Below are 15,038 nucleotides of genomic sequence, written 5' to 3' on the forward strand. Positions count from 1 at the left end.
CTAGTTACGCAAGAGATATTTTAGTATCTTGGCTCCCAATAAGAATATTTGTCCAGTTCTAAACCTGTAGTATAGTCTCTTTATGCTTAGAAGCAGATATTTTGGGAATCCTTCCAATTCTATGCTCCTACAATCATAACCTGGCATTAGCTGTATTGAAATGATACWAGTCACACATTACTAACTTAATTTAGGAAAAAGAAGCTAATCACCCTTTGGAGTAAAGGCCATTTTTTGATTTCTACAAAAAAATTGTAGGAAAAAATTCACTAATTAAGGTAGTAGAACTTCTCCCAGGAAACCCTTTTAGAAATGCCAATAATGCTTTATTGACATTTTAAAGAGTAGCTGCCAGTGGTACGAAGCACTTGGCTCTTTAAAGCAGYTCTTGGCATGAAGGTCCACATTTGTTTTGGCAACATTTCACATGATCACGTGATGGCACACAGAAAGAGCATGTACAATACTCTGCACTTCCTGCACTTGGACAAATATTCAAGCTTCCAAATAAAATGAATTTACAGAGTAACAATACCGTAATTTCCCTCCCACCCCTCTCACAGAGGAAGTGTTCATAGCCTAGAGACATATTAAGAATCATGTTCAAACTGCACTTGGATTTTGATACACTAGCAGATATATTAGGAATGTTGTAATTTTATTCTGTTCAGTCTTTCAAGTATTAAAGAATATTGGTAAGGAAGACAGGAAATTAAACATTTACATCCTTCTTCCCCCAATACTTCCTCCTAGTCTTACAAACCTCAATGTGAAAGGTTGAAGTCTTTATCCAGATATACTTCATGGCTTTCAAGTGAGGAAAATGTCATTTCATAGGCAGTTCTTTAACTTGGAAGGGTTGAAAATAAACAGGATTCTACAGGTTCATAAGAGATCTTTTTGCTAGGTTCTCATCATGTGAATAGATGGATCCTGCTGAATCAGGGGTTAAGACTTAATTATGCAGCAATTTTCAGAAACAGCCTTTTAGGCCTTGTAATAACTGATACTTTATCTTCAAACCAGTAGTATGTTATTTCACATACAAGCTCACTTTAATTAGCTTGATTTCTCTAAGMAAGTGCCAGTCAGCTAGGAGAGAGTGAGACTAAATGATGGATAAYATGAAATAAGGAAGGCTACATTGTGTTGGCACCCAAGCTGTTCATGAACCAGTTTGTGAACAGCTCAGCACTTCCAGCTCAACTAATCAGTGCAACATCCTTTAAAACAGGCCCTTGCAAGCTGCAGTGTACTTCAGCACACAGGTACAGACTGTCAGCCACTCACACTGAAGTCAGTGATCAAGAACACATACAGAATTAAAGGCACAGTGCAGGACTGTAAGGGACAGCAATCTTGTCACAAACAGGTTAAGACAACTAAAGTAGGTATTGCTGTCATAAGGGAATTTCCCCTCCTGCATTGATTTAACTRATGCTTTAARAACTTCTTCCTTCTCYAAATCTTCACAGCACAAAAACATCCATCTTTTCCATACATACCTATGAAACACTTTAAGAGGATCTGCACAGTGACTCCCACACTCAAAAGAAATTACCTGYTTTCATCCCTAAGTTCTCAAAGARAAAGGAAGTGCTAGTAGCCTATATGGTGTWTACTTCAGAAACAAGGTATAAAAAGGTAAAGCAGGAAACAGAGGCATTGAAATCCTTTTCCTACTACAGATCTGCTCTCAAGCTGCAAGGTAGACAAGATTTGCTGATGCTGTAATAAAAGCATGAATACCTGCAATTATAAACTGAGCTGAACCCATGTTCTAATTCTTCATGATTTCATCTGTTTTCTAGAACTATGATGTCATGATGTCTGGTATGAAGATAATCACCATATGGCTAGAGAATCATTAWATAGCTACAGTTATAGTTCTCACGTAGCAACTGGGGACCTGCTCTTCCTCCCTAGTTTGTTACCCTTCAGTAGCAACAACTGCTGTAGAAAAGCTAACCATGATTTCTCGTGGTCCACATAACCAAGACATTGTTTAGAGCTACAAAGACAGATAATGCAGTGACTGAGGAAGATATGTGATCGCTCTTATTACAGGCTCCTTCTGTGTAGTGAAAAAACTGGGAGGGAGGGGATGAAAAGAACCTCATCAGTGTAGTATCTCCCTCCCCACCAAGCATTCAGAACTTGTATACATGTTGCTCATCCTTGCAGATGAGTTCTATAATGGGTTATCTTTTCCCATATTATATCAGTTAGGTTTATTCTATTTAGATTAAAACCAAGCAAAGGGGGGGCATTTTGAAACAATTATGCTGTCCAGGAGTCAGACATAAGACATTTAAGTACAGATGTTCTATATGAAAATTTCCAGTTACATCCTGAGGTGCTAAGCACCAAAACAGTAATCATATAAACTATTTTAAAAGCTGCTTCTCACATAGGAAAATGCCAGCCAAAATTCAGATCTTGAACTAGATCCTTCTATGATTATTCATTTCATTATAACCATGTAAGTGGCTTATAATATGCCCCAGATAAAGGCAAAGGACAGCAAACACAGATCCCGACCGCAGATATGAAGATATAGTCACACACACATGTTTGTTATATCAGTCATCATGTACTTTTAAAGTCAGTTTTATCAGGTGCTATCTCTCAGCTCAAGCAGCAATATAATCTGGTACACTAGGGATGGCTCATGTACTGTTAGGACATTAACTGAAGATTTCCTCTAAAGTTCTGTCAGTGGATGCCAGGAAATAGAGAAGTATSGGCTGTTCTTGCATATGATTATCCAAGTCTATAATGTCCCATTCCTAAATTAGGATGCCTGTTCAGCTTCAGCAGATCCGTAGTTCATTCTCTAAACCATAGATTTTTGTTTTCAAGTCTTTTAGTTCTCCTTGAATCTTACGTGTTAGTTTGTTTCCTTGGCGAACCTCTCGTAGAATTGCAAGATCTTGGTCTGGTGCCAAATTCAGAGCTACCTAAAAAGAAAAAGAAAAACAGATTAAGAAAAACAAAACTGTACAAAATACAATTTAGAGAGTATTATATAAATATACATATGAGGTAAATATACAAGGGAGAGAATTCTAAAGGAGACCTTTTCTAGCTAGCAAAGAGGATGTRTAAGTTATAGGATAATGCACATCACAAAAAAAAAGGTGCTCCAGAACAAAAACTAAAGAACAAAGCTTTCATAACATTATGTTCTTGTATTGCTGGCAAGGAAGAAACCTTAATAAAATATAACCAAGTTGACTCATAGCCTGTTGACTCCTTTCTAGTTCCTGCAGTATTTAGAGATCCACAAAAATGGGCAAGTTTAAGTATTTATCAGGTAGTTTGTAWCTAGTTCTAAGTTCCTCAGGAGATAAGATGACATTTTATCATCTTGGGCTATTAAAACTAGAGGGGCTGTAACTGCTGTGGCCGACCTGCTGCCCTCTGAACTGCACAGGATTCAAGTGCAGTTCAAGTACAACACCTTGACTTGGGCAGCGCCACATGGCCTGTACTAAGCTGAATAAAGGCTGCTGGATAATCAGAATTCCTGATGGCAAACTGGCCAGGGCTGACATTTCCTGTCACCCTGCAACTAGATAGCTGCCAAGCCAGTCACCTTTCAATGGCACAGTACTGGAAGCTGCTCTAGAATTCCTCTATTCTCTTAACCCATTATGGTTTCTTAATGCCATCATATAGYTCTTGGTCAAAGATTTTAATATTCAAATAAGGAAATTTAGTCATCTGTAGTCATTTTGACCTGAAGTGATGAGAAGGATTGAACCATCTCGCTGAAGGCTCTGCTCCTTGCAAGTATTTTGTTCCCCTGCCCTCTTGTGGTTAAACAGAGTTAGGAAATGGAGAATACATTTAAGAGCACACCCACAGATATAAAATATACAAGTCTGTAGTAAGATATCATGCACACTTTTCCTCCCCTTTCACATTATGCTGTTAGTCCTTAGAGAATAAAGTTTAAAAACCCACAGGCCATAAAAATATATATTTATTAAAAAACTGAAGCCTTTAGTCAAAATAAATGCATTAGTCTGAGTAAACTGAATTGTGCACCAAAAGTACAGGAAAACAGTGAACCAGTAGCACTGCTAGACTCCTAAAAGAGAGTCTAAGCTATGCCTAGATCATCCTCTCTTGCATGTATTAGATCAATGTCTCATCCTAAACTCCAAGCAACATCAAGGCTGTGGTTTCCCTCCTAAGCTGTTCTGATGTTCATCTACACATCTGGAAGCTACTACACAGAACACAGCTTCAACCTCCAGCCATCACCTCTGCAGTGATTTTTGCAAAGTTACAAATGACATATTAACAAAGTAATAAATAGAATATTCACAATACTTATGTCAATGATCTACCTCCTGCTGGAACAGAACAAAACACTATGGTGCCCACAAAGAAAATAATAATTTGCTTTGCAGGATAAATTTTTGAATCAAACTACTGCCTTGCAATTTTGAGAYGCCTAAGTAACCTACAGGTATCACRTAAGAACTTGACAGTGGAGACAAAAATACACAGCAAATGTGTAGCCAGGACAGTTCCTTGTAAGCTTGATGCCTAATTGATAAAGACAAATATTTTTTTCTTTTCTACAATACATAGGAGGAAAGTTTTACATAGGAGGAAAGCTTTGTCAGATATTGAGATTTAAAGAAGCACTTAGAAAAGGAATTATTTCCTTAACTCTAGGGAAAACACMACATTAAACACTGAGAATACACAGGATAAGCCCATAATAGTCAGCCTCAGAAATGCTTAGTTGTTACCTTATAAATCTGCTTCTCTACATCTTTCAGCTTCTGCTGAAGATGTTTAATGTCATTCTTGAAGCCCTCGACTTCCATACTACGGCGTTTTTCCAAGGATTCACATCGCTGAGTCATGACTTTCAGGCGCTTGCCCATTTTTTCTGAGCGTTCCTATGGAGATGAAAACTCCATAGTCAATACAAAACAAAGGCTGGAAGATCATCACACAGCTAGCAGATGATTATAGACTAATTACCTTAAAGAGTTCTTTGCCAGCATCTCTCTCCTCACGCATCCTAGCCACCTCCCCTTCCAGGGAGACACACTGCTCTCTGTACATGTGGGACAGATGTTTCTCCTGCATTAGCTTGTCTTGCAGTAACTAGGACATAGGAAAAACAGAAAGCATCAACTCAAGACCCTGCTTACAAAATCTGGCAAGTATGCTAACATTGCCAATATGACAGTAAAATAAAAATCAACAGCTGGAACTAGAGCTAATGAGCATGTGAGGACAATATTGTAATATCAGTTCCATTACCAAAACCTTTCAATTAAGTTACCAGTTTCATATGACTGCTCATCATTAAGAGTAGCATTCAACTAATACTGCAACTCCCCTTTTCAGAACTCCCAGCCCAGTACTGCATGTCAGCAGCATGTGCATTCAATGGTAAATGAAAACAATTCACCATTGCCGTTTATTTTCCAATTCCTTACTTCCTGTTTATCCACCTCCAACCTCCCAGCTTCTCACTGTCAGTATAGTGGAAGAGGAAGAAAAATTCTGACTACTGCAGAAAAGCTGGAGGACATCAATTGAGAGGACTTACTCTCCCCTGACAGCAGTGAGGGAGATCCAGACACAGCATTTTAAGACCATTAGCTCAGAGCACTTAGAAGAACAGAAAGACATTTGCAGCCAGCAGGTTAAAAGCTGTTGGCCCCACATACCACATGGCTTATAGAATTAAGGATTTTTCTAGGCATGAAAGAAACTGATAATGACATGCTACCATAAATCCTAAGTATACATTTTATCTGAAATTTGACAGTGATGCTGATTTTGAAGCAGGAGAGGTTTTTTTTTTTTTTAGATTAGTGCCAGCAACAATGTAACTTATGGCAAGCCAGTACAGCTTTGGAACTGCTGCTGGTGGCTGTCTATTGTGCCAGAGCCAAGGTGCTTGCAATTTTCTAGTCAAAAATTGTTGAAGAGCATCTACCCAAGACAAAAAAAATTACCTTTATTTCTCTGCTGGAAGGTTTTGAAGCTCCATTACTTGGTTGAAACAACTTCACCTCGCTGGGCTTCTTTTTTCCTGCCTCTGTGCTGAAAACAAGCTGATCCAGATCTTTGCCAAGTTTTCTCAACAGACTGTCCTTCTCTGCCATCCATGCTTTCTCATTAGCTCTGGCATCAAACTTGAGCTGGAGAAAGTCACGGGTACTCTCGTATAAGAGATTCTGAGTCTTATGGAGCCTGCAAAAAAGGATCCCAGGGGAGTTAACTTCTTTCCTAGTGCCTACCTTAATTTCATCAGTCATCACTGCAAGTTAGAAGAAGCATGGGAGAAAAATATAGGTGATCTCTTAGGGCATTTAGCTCTTCTCATCTAATGAAAGAAGTGCTGTTCTTCCAATGTGAAAGAGTATTTTTAATATGCAGATTATTCCACTCATCTTCCACACACACTACCAGATGGCTGCCTAATCTGCATTTCTGCCGGCTGCAGGAAGCAACACACCATGTGATAAATGTTTCTATTGCTACCTCTCTTTTCATCTCATGATTGCATCATGGGCATTTTCTCACACTCACTTCTCTGTTAAAGTTTTTATCTTGTCCTGGTCCCTCTGATGACGGACTTCAAATTCCTCCATCTGAATCCGCCTGTCCTCAAGTAGTGCCTCAACCTGTTCCTTAGCTAATCGTGTCTGTTCTTCTATCTGAGCTTGCAGAGACTTCACCTGAAGAAGCAAAGAAAGACATTACTGAACATGACCTCACACTGGTTCTGCTCCTGTTCTTGCAAGTCACTTAAATTCCAAGGTTCAGATCAAAACCTGTACCTGATAACACGTTTGGCAGCTCTACTTTCTCAATCTTTTGCTTTTAAGTATTTCAAACAACTAAAAAATTTTTTATAAGATCATGCTATAGGCAAGAGAGACACACCATAAGCAGCAACAATAGATTGAAGATATTGTTAAGATTTAAACTGTACACATCTAACAAATCCTGTGGAATATGCAGAGACACATCTGTACCTTTGGTTGAACAAATAATGATAATAACAAAACAACCACCACCACCTTCAATGTCTGCTGTGCAAGTTTTTCCATTACTTGCTTTTCTTGACTCATCCTTCCTCATACTTCACATAGAGCTTCTGACACCTTCCCCAATTCATGATTCTGCACATTTTATCTTTCATTCTGTCATGCCACCTATATCTAAATTTTCGTTGAAGTCTAGAAAAGGGAGCATTTCCTTGTATCAGTGCATCTTATGGGGGCTGCCTAATACTGTCTCAGACACATTGCTTTTGTCAAACTTACACAAAACACCCAAYTCTGCACATCCTCAGTGAGTTTAATGTAAATTCATATCTGCTATCAAATTATGGGAGATAAGCATAGAATGTACAATTGATGTTAAGGACAACATATTTCAGCTGACATTACTGGAATATCTGCTTACATAAAGCTTCCAGAATCAGTTCTTAAATTTACATTCACAGCAAGGAAACAGCTAAGTAAACTGACAAAGTGTGAATCCATAGTAAGATGCAGGGATTTATAAAACTGGCACATCTACATCTTATCTAAGCAGAAGCGTATTTTTTTATCATAATTTTCTGCAAGCCAGTAATTATGTCCACCAGTTAGCAAATGCTTTTACCTGTAGTAGAAGTGTCTCATCATCTCTTGGATATCTCTCAGGACCTTCTGGTTTCTGCCCTTTTGCAGATGGTTTTGAAGTGCACCTCTCAATACCTATTGAAGAAATTTAAAACAAGTAGAAAAGTAACACAAGTAGATTGGTTTTCCAATCTACTTGCAGCACCTTTCCAAGAATGACATATTGTGTGTTCTGGTGGGCCTTCAGGAACAGGAAAAGGCTTGCCATAYTACAGTCACAAGGATTTTTAGGAGGGTGAGCTGAAAGAATTCTAGAACTTAGGGTGATCCCATAACTTTATTCCCTGCATCACACTGCAGTATTTAGGCAACCTCCTAAGTTTATTGGGATATATAGAAAGACAACTTGACATGTTTTGTTAAAATAAATGATGAGTAGACACATGCCACAGCTGCACAAACATCAAGCCTTGAACAAGTTTTGAGATTGTTGGCTAATTTCAGCCAATTTAGATGAGGCTATTATTTCAAAAGAGAAAATTAGTATGTMAGCTTATGGACCCATGCTACTGTCTACACTAAAGGCAAGCAGAATCTCACAGCTTGGAATGGCTGTGGCAAAGGTACCTGACCAGTTGGTACCTGTGGAGTTCTGGAACAGCCATCTGATGGTCATACAGCCTCTTCCTTAGCTGAGCACATCAGGGACACCAGGGCCAGCTAAGGTTGTTTTAAAAGATTTTGAACCGAAGCCAAAAGTACTGCATGCATATGTATGGACACATTTAGGGAACTAAATGGAGATTCACTGGAGTATTCAGTCAGGAATTATTTTGGCATACAGAAGACAGACAGAGAAACAAGCTGAGCTGCTGTTACTCAGCTTAGTGTGGTACCTGCACTAGAGACATCATCCTGCTGTTCCTGGGACTCTGCTGGCTTTTGCTTAACAGTAACCTAGAGAAACAAAACATCTGCACTGACCATCTGACTTCCCCAAAGGTGAAATGGTCAAGAATAAATCTTAAAAAGTTAAAACAAGATATCCAAAAGACCAGCATTACCTTATCTTTAGGCTGATAGGCCTAATTTTAGAGCTACCCCGAACCAGGAATTTTAAAGCTTCTGCAAGATTTTTGAAGCTTCTGAGTAGTGCAGAGCAACCATGAACAATGCAGCAATTTCAGCATTTTTCTGCATCTTATTCCAAAATAAATCCTACATTTCTATCATAATCTCTGTATGTCTGAATCACTCATGACTTTGAATTGGTTCAACTACATTGCACATCATATGCGCTGCCATTTAAACAATGCAACATCATTTCTGAAATATGCAACACAATGTTATCTAGAGGGGATGGTTCTTCAGCAGTCTTCTGACCAGGAAACTGCTGCAGCAACCTTGACACATTCTTTTTTTTTCTGAAGCCTTAAGAGATAAGCACTCTGAGATAGCTGATATTCAAACACAGTGTCTGGTGTTTTTCTGCACTTTTTTTTTCTTTTTGGGGTATTCTTGCCATCTTCTTGACAACCAGATGACTTAAGATTTCTATCTGATATTTTAGAGGCTGACCTGGAGGCATGTTTTGAAGGTAGAAGGAGGCTGATGCTACGAGAACCTATTTGCAGTGTGCTTGTTCTCACTTACCTTTCAGTATTTATACTAAAGCCTGATGTTGCTTCAGATCCCTCCTGTTTTGGGCTCATTTAGCAAGCTTTGACTTGTGGGACAGATCTGATCTGTGATCAGTATCTAAGATACAGATACTCATGCTACAATCCAAAGAAGAGTTCTACAGAAAAATGGAACTTGCCTTTTGTGGAGGCTCCTTACGAAAATATGTAACTTCTTCATCTGTTCCCACTAAAGCCAGGAGTTGTTGGATTCTTTTTCTGTCCTCCAGTTCCCTGGAATTCAAGGGAAGTGGTCAGCAGATTGTTTTTTAAAATCCATCAAGATATTGTGACACATTGTATTTTTAGTTTACTTGTTAATGCTTTCAAGTTTTCCAACCTATTGCAGTTCCTGAGAATACTRCTTTAAAAACAAGCTCCTGAAGGCATTACTGATGTTGGTAATATTAGAACATCACCAATTCTGCAGGRATTGGAGAGCATTTCTCTTTTTAAGTAAGACAATACTATGTAGGCTGATATAATAGCACATAGTGGAAAGAATTTGCACTCAGAGTTATGAACCACCTACACTACTTTCAGGTTGTAAATGTCCATTGTTTTTAAAGCAAACTACATTAAGGGCTGTATCAGACTTTTTATCCCACCCCTGAAATGTGCCAAAGCACACCAACACATGTTTTGACTTAAGTTTTTAAATCTTTCACAGAAAACTGCATGCTACAGCAGGGAAAGAGAGTGAGGAAGGAGGAGAAGCACATACAGTATCTAATGAATTGACCACAATCCCTATTCCCTGTTCCCCTGTGCTCCTCAGGAGTAGAGGAGATAGAAAATTCACCAGTGAAATTGAGCTGGGAAAGAAGAGAGGTGTGGGGAGAAGGTATTTTAAGATCTGGGTTGATTCCTCATTATCCTAGTCTGACTTCATAGAATGATTTAAGTTGGAAGGGACTTCAGAGATCATCTAGTTTCAAACCCCTTGCCATGGGCATGGATACCTTCCACTGGTTTCTCAGAGACTTGTTCAACCTGGCCTTGAAAACTTTCAGGGATGGGGCATCCACAGCTTCCTTGGACCAGCTCTTCCAGTGCCTCGCCACTCTCATAGAGAAGAATTGCCTGCCAACAACTAATCTAAACCTGCCCTCTTTCAATTTAAAGTCATCCCTTCTTGTTCTGTCACTGCATGCTCCTGTAAAAAGTCCCTCTCCAGTTCTCTCACAGGCCCTTTAAGTGCTAGAAGGGCTCTCTGGAGAGTTCTCTTCTCCAGGCTGAACAATCCTGACTCTCTCAGTCTGTCTTCATAGGAGAGATGCTCCAGCCCTCTGATCATTTGATTGGCCATAATTTCCCCAAGTCAAGTCTGTTTTGCATGTGATAGTAACTGGTGAATGACCCTTCTCTCCTTTTCTTGACCCACAAGTCTTTCCCTGCATTTTCTCTCCCCAATTCAGCAGACAAGGTGAGTGATGAAGTTTTGGTGGCCACCTGGCACTCAGCCAAGGCCCAGCCATCAAAGTCAGCTTCAATCAGAATTTCACATTCAAATTGGTAACATACGTTTAAAATCTGAACCAATGTTCAATTTCTGCTCTTCCTTCTACTACCAGAATAGGAGGAATAATAAGTGGAAACCTATTTAGCAGCCCAACCGATTGCACTGCACTTCCATGACTGATTTGATTTTGTAGGAGCCCGCCCTAAGAAGTGTGGAATAATTGCTGCTCTGAAGCCTCCAGGTCTGGCTAAGAACATCGTGCATGAATTGCTGCTGGCAGTGACTCAGCCCCCCATCTAGGACAGCCCACCTGATTTTCAGCCTGTCATTCTCCGAGTACAGCCGAAGGACTTGTTCCCTCTCCTGGAAGAGGTACACTTGCATATCACTCAAAGCCTTTTGCAGCTCCGCAATCTCCTCTTCCAAGTGACGGACTTCCCATTGCAATTGGTGCTAAGTGGAGAGAATGAGGTACTTGAAATGATACAGAGCACTGGGCAACACTCACAAACTTCAAAGCGCTTATGTTCTCAGCCTATGGCTGGCAAAAAAAAAACCAGCCATAAATTGTTTTATTCTCCCACAATATTTGACCAGATGAGGGCAGTATTGGAAAAATTATTTTAAAATATTTCATCTGGGAATCCAGGACCCCAGAATCACTGCCACTACACTACAGCGAAATAAGGCCTCAGCTTGGTTTTCCAGTTTCCAGTCATTGCACTTCCATACTTGTGGTCAGACCACCAGACGTACTGGGAGCCTGATCTGAGTCAACAAATACCTAGCAAAGCCTCCATAACAGCATTTATTTTTAAAATAAATGACTGAAGAATAAACAATAATATATATATATGGTTTAGCAGTGAGAAATCCAGCTACTTACTACATTTCTATTTTTTCTACCTGGTGTGGGAGGCTAACAGACCTTTCAGAACACCATTCCTGTATGAAAAAAATGCATTCTTTTGGAACCTGCCCCTCTTTTTCCCACATGACAGTAAGTTGTACAGTACATATTTCCCCAAGCACTTTCAGGCTGCTTCAAGCATGGCCAGTACTTGAGTAAGCACCTCAATCACCTCAGAAGTGACTGTTCTATTCCCAAGGGACCATCCACCTTGACAAATATGACTACTGGGCAGATACATGCAATAGCCCCTATCAGAACCTTGCATATCTTACAGATACTCTGTAAGATTTCTTCCTCTTAGAAGGGAAGTTTTTAGGGTTTGGAGTTTCTTTTAGATTTTTATTTATTTGCTGTGTAATTTACCACTTAATAGCTTATGGCCAAGCTTATGAATTCCTCGGCAGTAAATATGAATTATATTCATAACTCAAACCCCATTAAATTTGGACAAAAGAACATCCATTCATGAAAAAAAAAAGAAAAAAAAAGTTGGACAATGTGGAAAATCAGCATCTAAACTCAGGCCYTAATATTAAAAAAGATGCAAATTCCCATTGTGAATATATAACCRAGCTGTAATAACTTTAGAAGAAGTTCCTACAGGCATGTTTCCATTTGATTCGACASAGGACAGACAGATATTAAAATCAAGCCCCAAAATCTACATATTTCTTCCTAGCTCTACCATGTTACTGGTAAATCCTAAGGCATCTCTGCTGAGTTTTTTTCAAGTGAATAAAAATACTAAGCCTGTAAATGTAGTCCATCATTGTTAAAAAACTCATTTCCTAACCTGATCGTCATATGTTTGTTTGTATTTCTCCAGCTTTTTTATCAGCTCGTCATGTTCCTCGTCAAAATCAGCAATCTTCTTGCGGTAATGTTCCAGCAGCTCCTGGGAGGGATTGAGACTGGCCAAGCGCTCACTGACTGAGGGGAGAGGAGTGAAGTCTCCCTGGCTTTGAGAGCGGGAATCAGCACATCCGGAACAGGCACGGGGRGTTGGCAGCCTAGACAGAAACAGTCTATTTTTAATAACATGTAAGCTTCAGACAAGAAAATTAACACACATTCTAAAGTACCTAAAAAGATGTTAAATTTTTACAGAGATTTAGTTTAAAACACTGATTAGCTTGACTGTGCTCTGGATATTAATAGGAGATCACAGCATTTAGGAGAACTAAGAACTCAGAAAAAGAACAGCTTGCAGGTGTATTGTACTGTGAAGGGCCCAGCTGATGGAAAAGATAAAAATAAATGTTATGGAAGCAAAGACYCATAAGTTATGTGGGGAGAACGAACACAAAAAGAGGAGAAAAAGACTAGCAGGACAAAACACAGGGGACAAAACCTCCATTGTTGTGCAATTAAAAGCAGCAGCCACTGTAAAATAAACAGGAAAAAAAAAAATCAGTGATACCACCCGATACCCAGAGAGAAAAACACTTTCTAAAGACAGAAAGTTGAATAAAAATGATAATTCAAGCTAGTTGATACACCAGCCATTACAATTTAAGGTGTAGGTCTGGGAATTCACATGCTTTCCTTTCTGGTATACTTGATTTTCTTATGGTGCACTAGCCACTCCAATTATTGGAGCGTTAGTCTAGGAATTTACATGTTTTCCTTGAAAAACTTGATTTTCTTATTCACATAGCTTGTCTACCCTTGACAGTGAAATAAAAGCTGCCAAGTTATTGAATCTTATGTTTAAGTGCTAGATGGAAAGCAAATTAATGCTACTGCTACATAAATCAAATCAAAGATATATATAATCATATACTGTGTATTCCTTGAAACACTGCTTAGTGCAAACATTTACTCTGCTCAAACAAGCACAAAATTTGCAAAGAGCTGCAGAGTTTTAAAAAATTTAGAAAGCATTCTTTTCATTATTTATGTTGATGTGACAAACTGCAGTGTTAAAAAAAAACACCTTAGAAAGTGTTCTTTTCTTTATGTTGATATGATAAACTTTTGTAAACGATATTACGAGTAACAGAAGCTAAGTCTCCTGACTGAAGAGCTGCTTAGTGAAAACACAGCTCAGAATCTGGTCCCGGAGAATCAGGAATTCTGATGATAAAGTGATTAGGCAGGTGACACTGAGGCAACGGCGACCTTTGTGGTCCCCTCACCAACCGAACTCCGATCAGAACCCCAGTGCACATCGATGAAAACTCTGGGCACCGTAGGAAAGTATTAAATATGCAAAAGTTCAAGTATTTAATACAGGAACTTGCTGCAGGACAAGAAATACCTTAAACAATATACTTAAAAAAAAAAAAAAAAAAAAAAAAAAAAAAAAATAAAAAAAAAAAAAAAAAAAAAAACATTGGAAGGAAAGAGGTAACTCGGGCACACGGTGAGCGCTTTACTGCTGAAGAGCAGCAGAAACGGAAAGATGGAAGAACAAGCAGAGCAGGCAGAGGACCGGACCAAAAGATGAAACCATTCTAACTCGGCAGTAAGGAAAGCGCTCCGAGAGCTGCGGTGTCCCGGCAGGAGCAGCYCCCACCCTCACTACCTTCTGCAGCACGGGATCCGTGCAGGGCAGTCCATCACGCTCATCGCGACCCTGCGGAGCGTCCGACTCTCCGCGGGTGGGGAAGAACGGCTTCGGGAGGCCCCGGGAAGCTGGCGGAGGGGGGATGCCCGGCGGGAGCCCCGCTGGAAATGCCCCGGGAAAGACGTCCGGGGATGGGGGTCCCGCCGCTGCAGCCGCCGCCTCCGCCTCACGGCCCCAACTGCCGAGCAACCGCCACGCTCGGGCCCGCCGCGGCTTAAACGGCACCACACCCCACCCCCGCCACCTGCTCCAATCGCAGACAGGCTTTCATGCGGGGCYGACCGCGTGAGCCAATCAGCACTAGCGACACAGACGGCACGCGCTCCGCGCGGCCGCGATTGGGAGTTGTAGTCTCTTGGCGTGCGGAGCCGTCATGGCGCGTGCGCGGCCATGGCGGGGCGCGGGGAGCCCGTGAGGGGAAGGAGTTTGGGGCCTGCGSTTATTGAACCTGCTTTTGTGATGGCAGCGATTCGGGCTGCGGGCTAAATAAATGCAGATTTTATCCACAGCACAAAAACGCCCAGCAAAAAACGCCACTCAAAGCGCCCATTTTCCTTTGAAGATGACCTAGTTTTAGGAAGCAGCCGCAAGAAATCGCTGGCTCAAATTCTGACTGAATTTAATGTGTTCTTTAGATCATCCCGATGCCTTTTAGCYTCTTTATCCCCCTCAAGTATTTTCAGTAGTACCTAGTAGTGGTATTGCCATTTAGGCAACAAATGATTCCCCAATTTATTAAGTGTATTGGAGAAAAAAAACAACAATTTGCGCAGTAATAAGCCAGGATTCTTTTTTCCTT

The 15,038-nt window shown here is 40.2% G+C and overlaps 1 protein-coding gene across 1 annotated transcript; it reads right to left on the minus strand.

The window, feature by feature from the left end:
• Positions 1-922: 922 nt before the first annotated feature.
• Positions 923-14,463, minus strand: CCDC77 (coiled-coil domain containing 77). The gene is made up of 11 exons (XM_057390079.1): positions 14,198-14,463; positions 12,464-12,680; positions 11,068-11,210; positions 9,436-9,529; positions 8,513-8,573; positions 7,657-7,751; positions 6,574-6,722; positions 5,997-6,234; positions 5,008-5,133; positions 4,770-4,922; positions 923-2,960 (listed from the first exon to the last, which is right to left on the minus strand). Exons 1-11 carry the CDS (start codon positions 14,239-14,241, stop codon positions 2,814-2,816), a joined length of 1,467 nt encoding a protein of 488 aa, XP_057246062.1. The 5' UTR covers positions 14,242-14,463; the 3' UTR covers positions 923-2,813.
• Positions 14,464-15,038: the final 575 nt, after the last annotated feature.

The sequence above is a fragment of the Malurus melanocephalus genome, unplaced genomic scaffold (genome assembly GCF_030028575.1).
Source record: "Malurus melanocephalus ecotype Western Australia unplaced genomic scaffold, MMel_1.1 scaffold_22, whole genome shotgun sequence".
NCBI lineage: Eukaryota > Metazoa > Chordata > Aves > Passeriformes > Maluridae > Malurus > Malurus melanocephalus.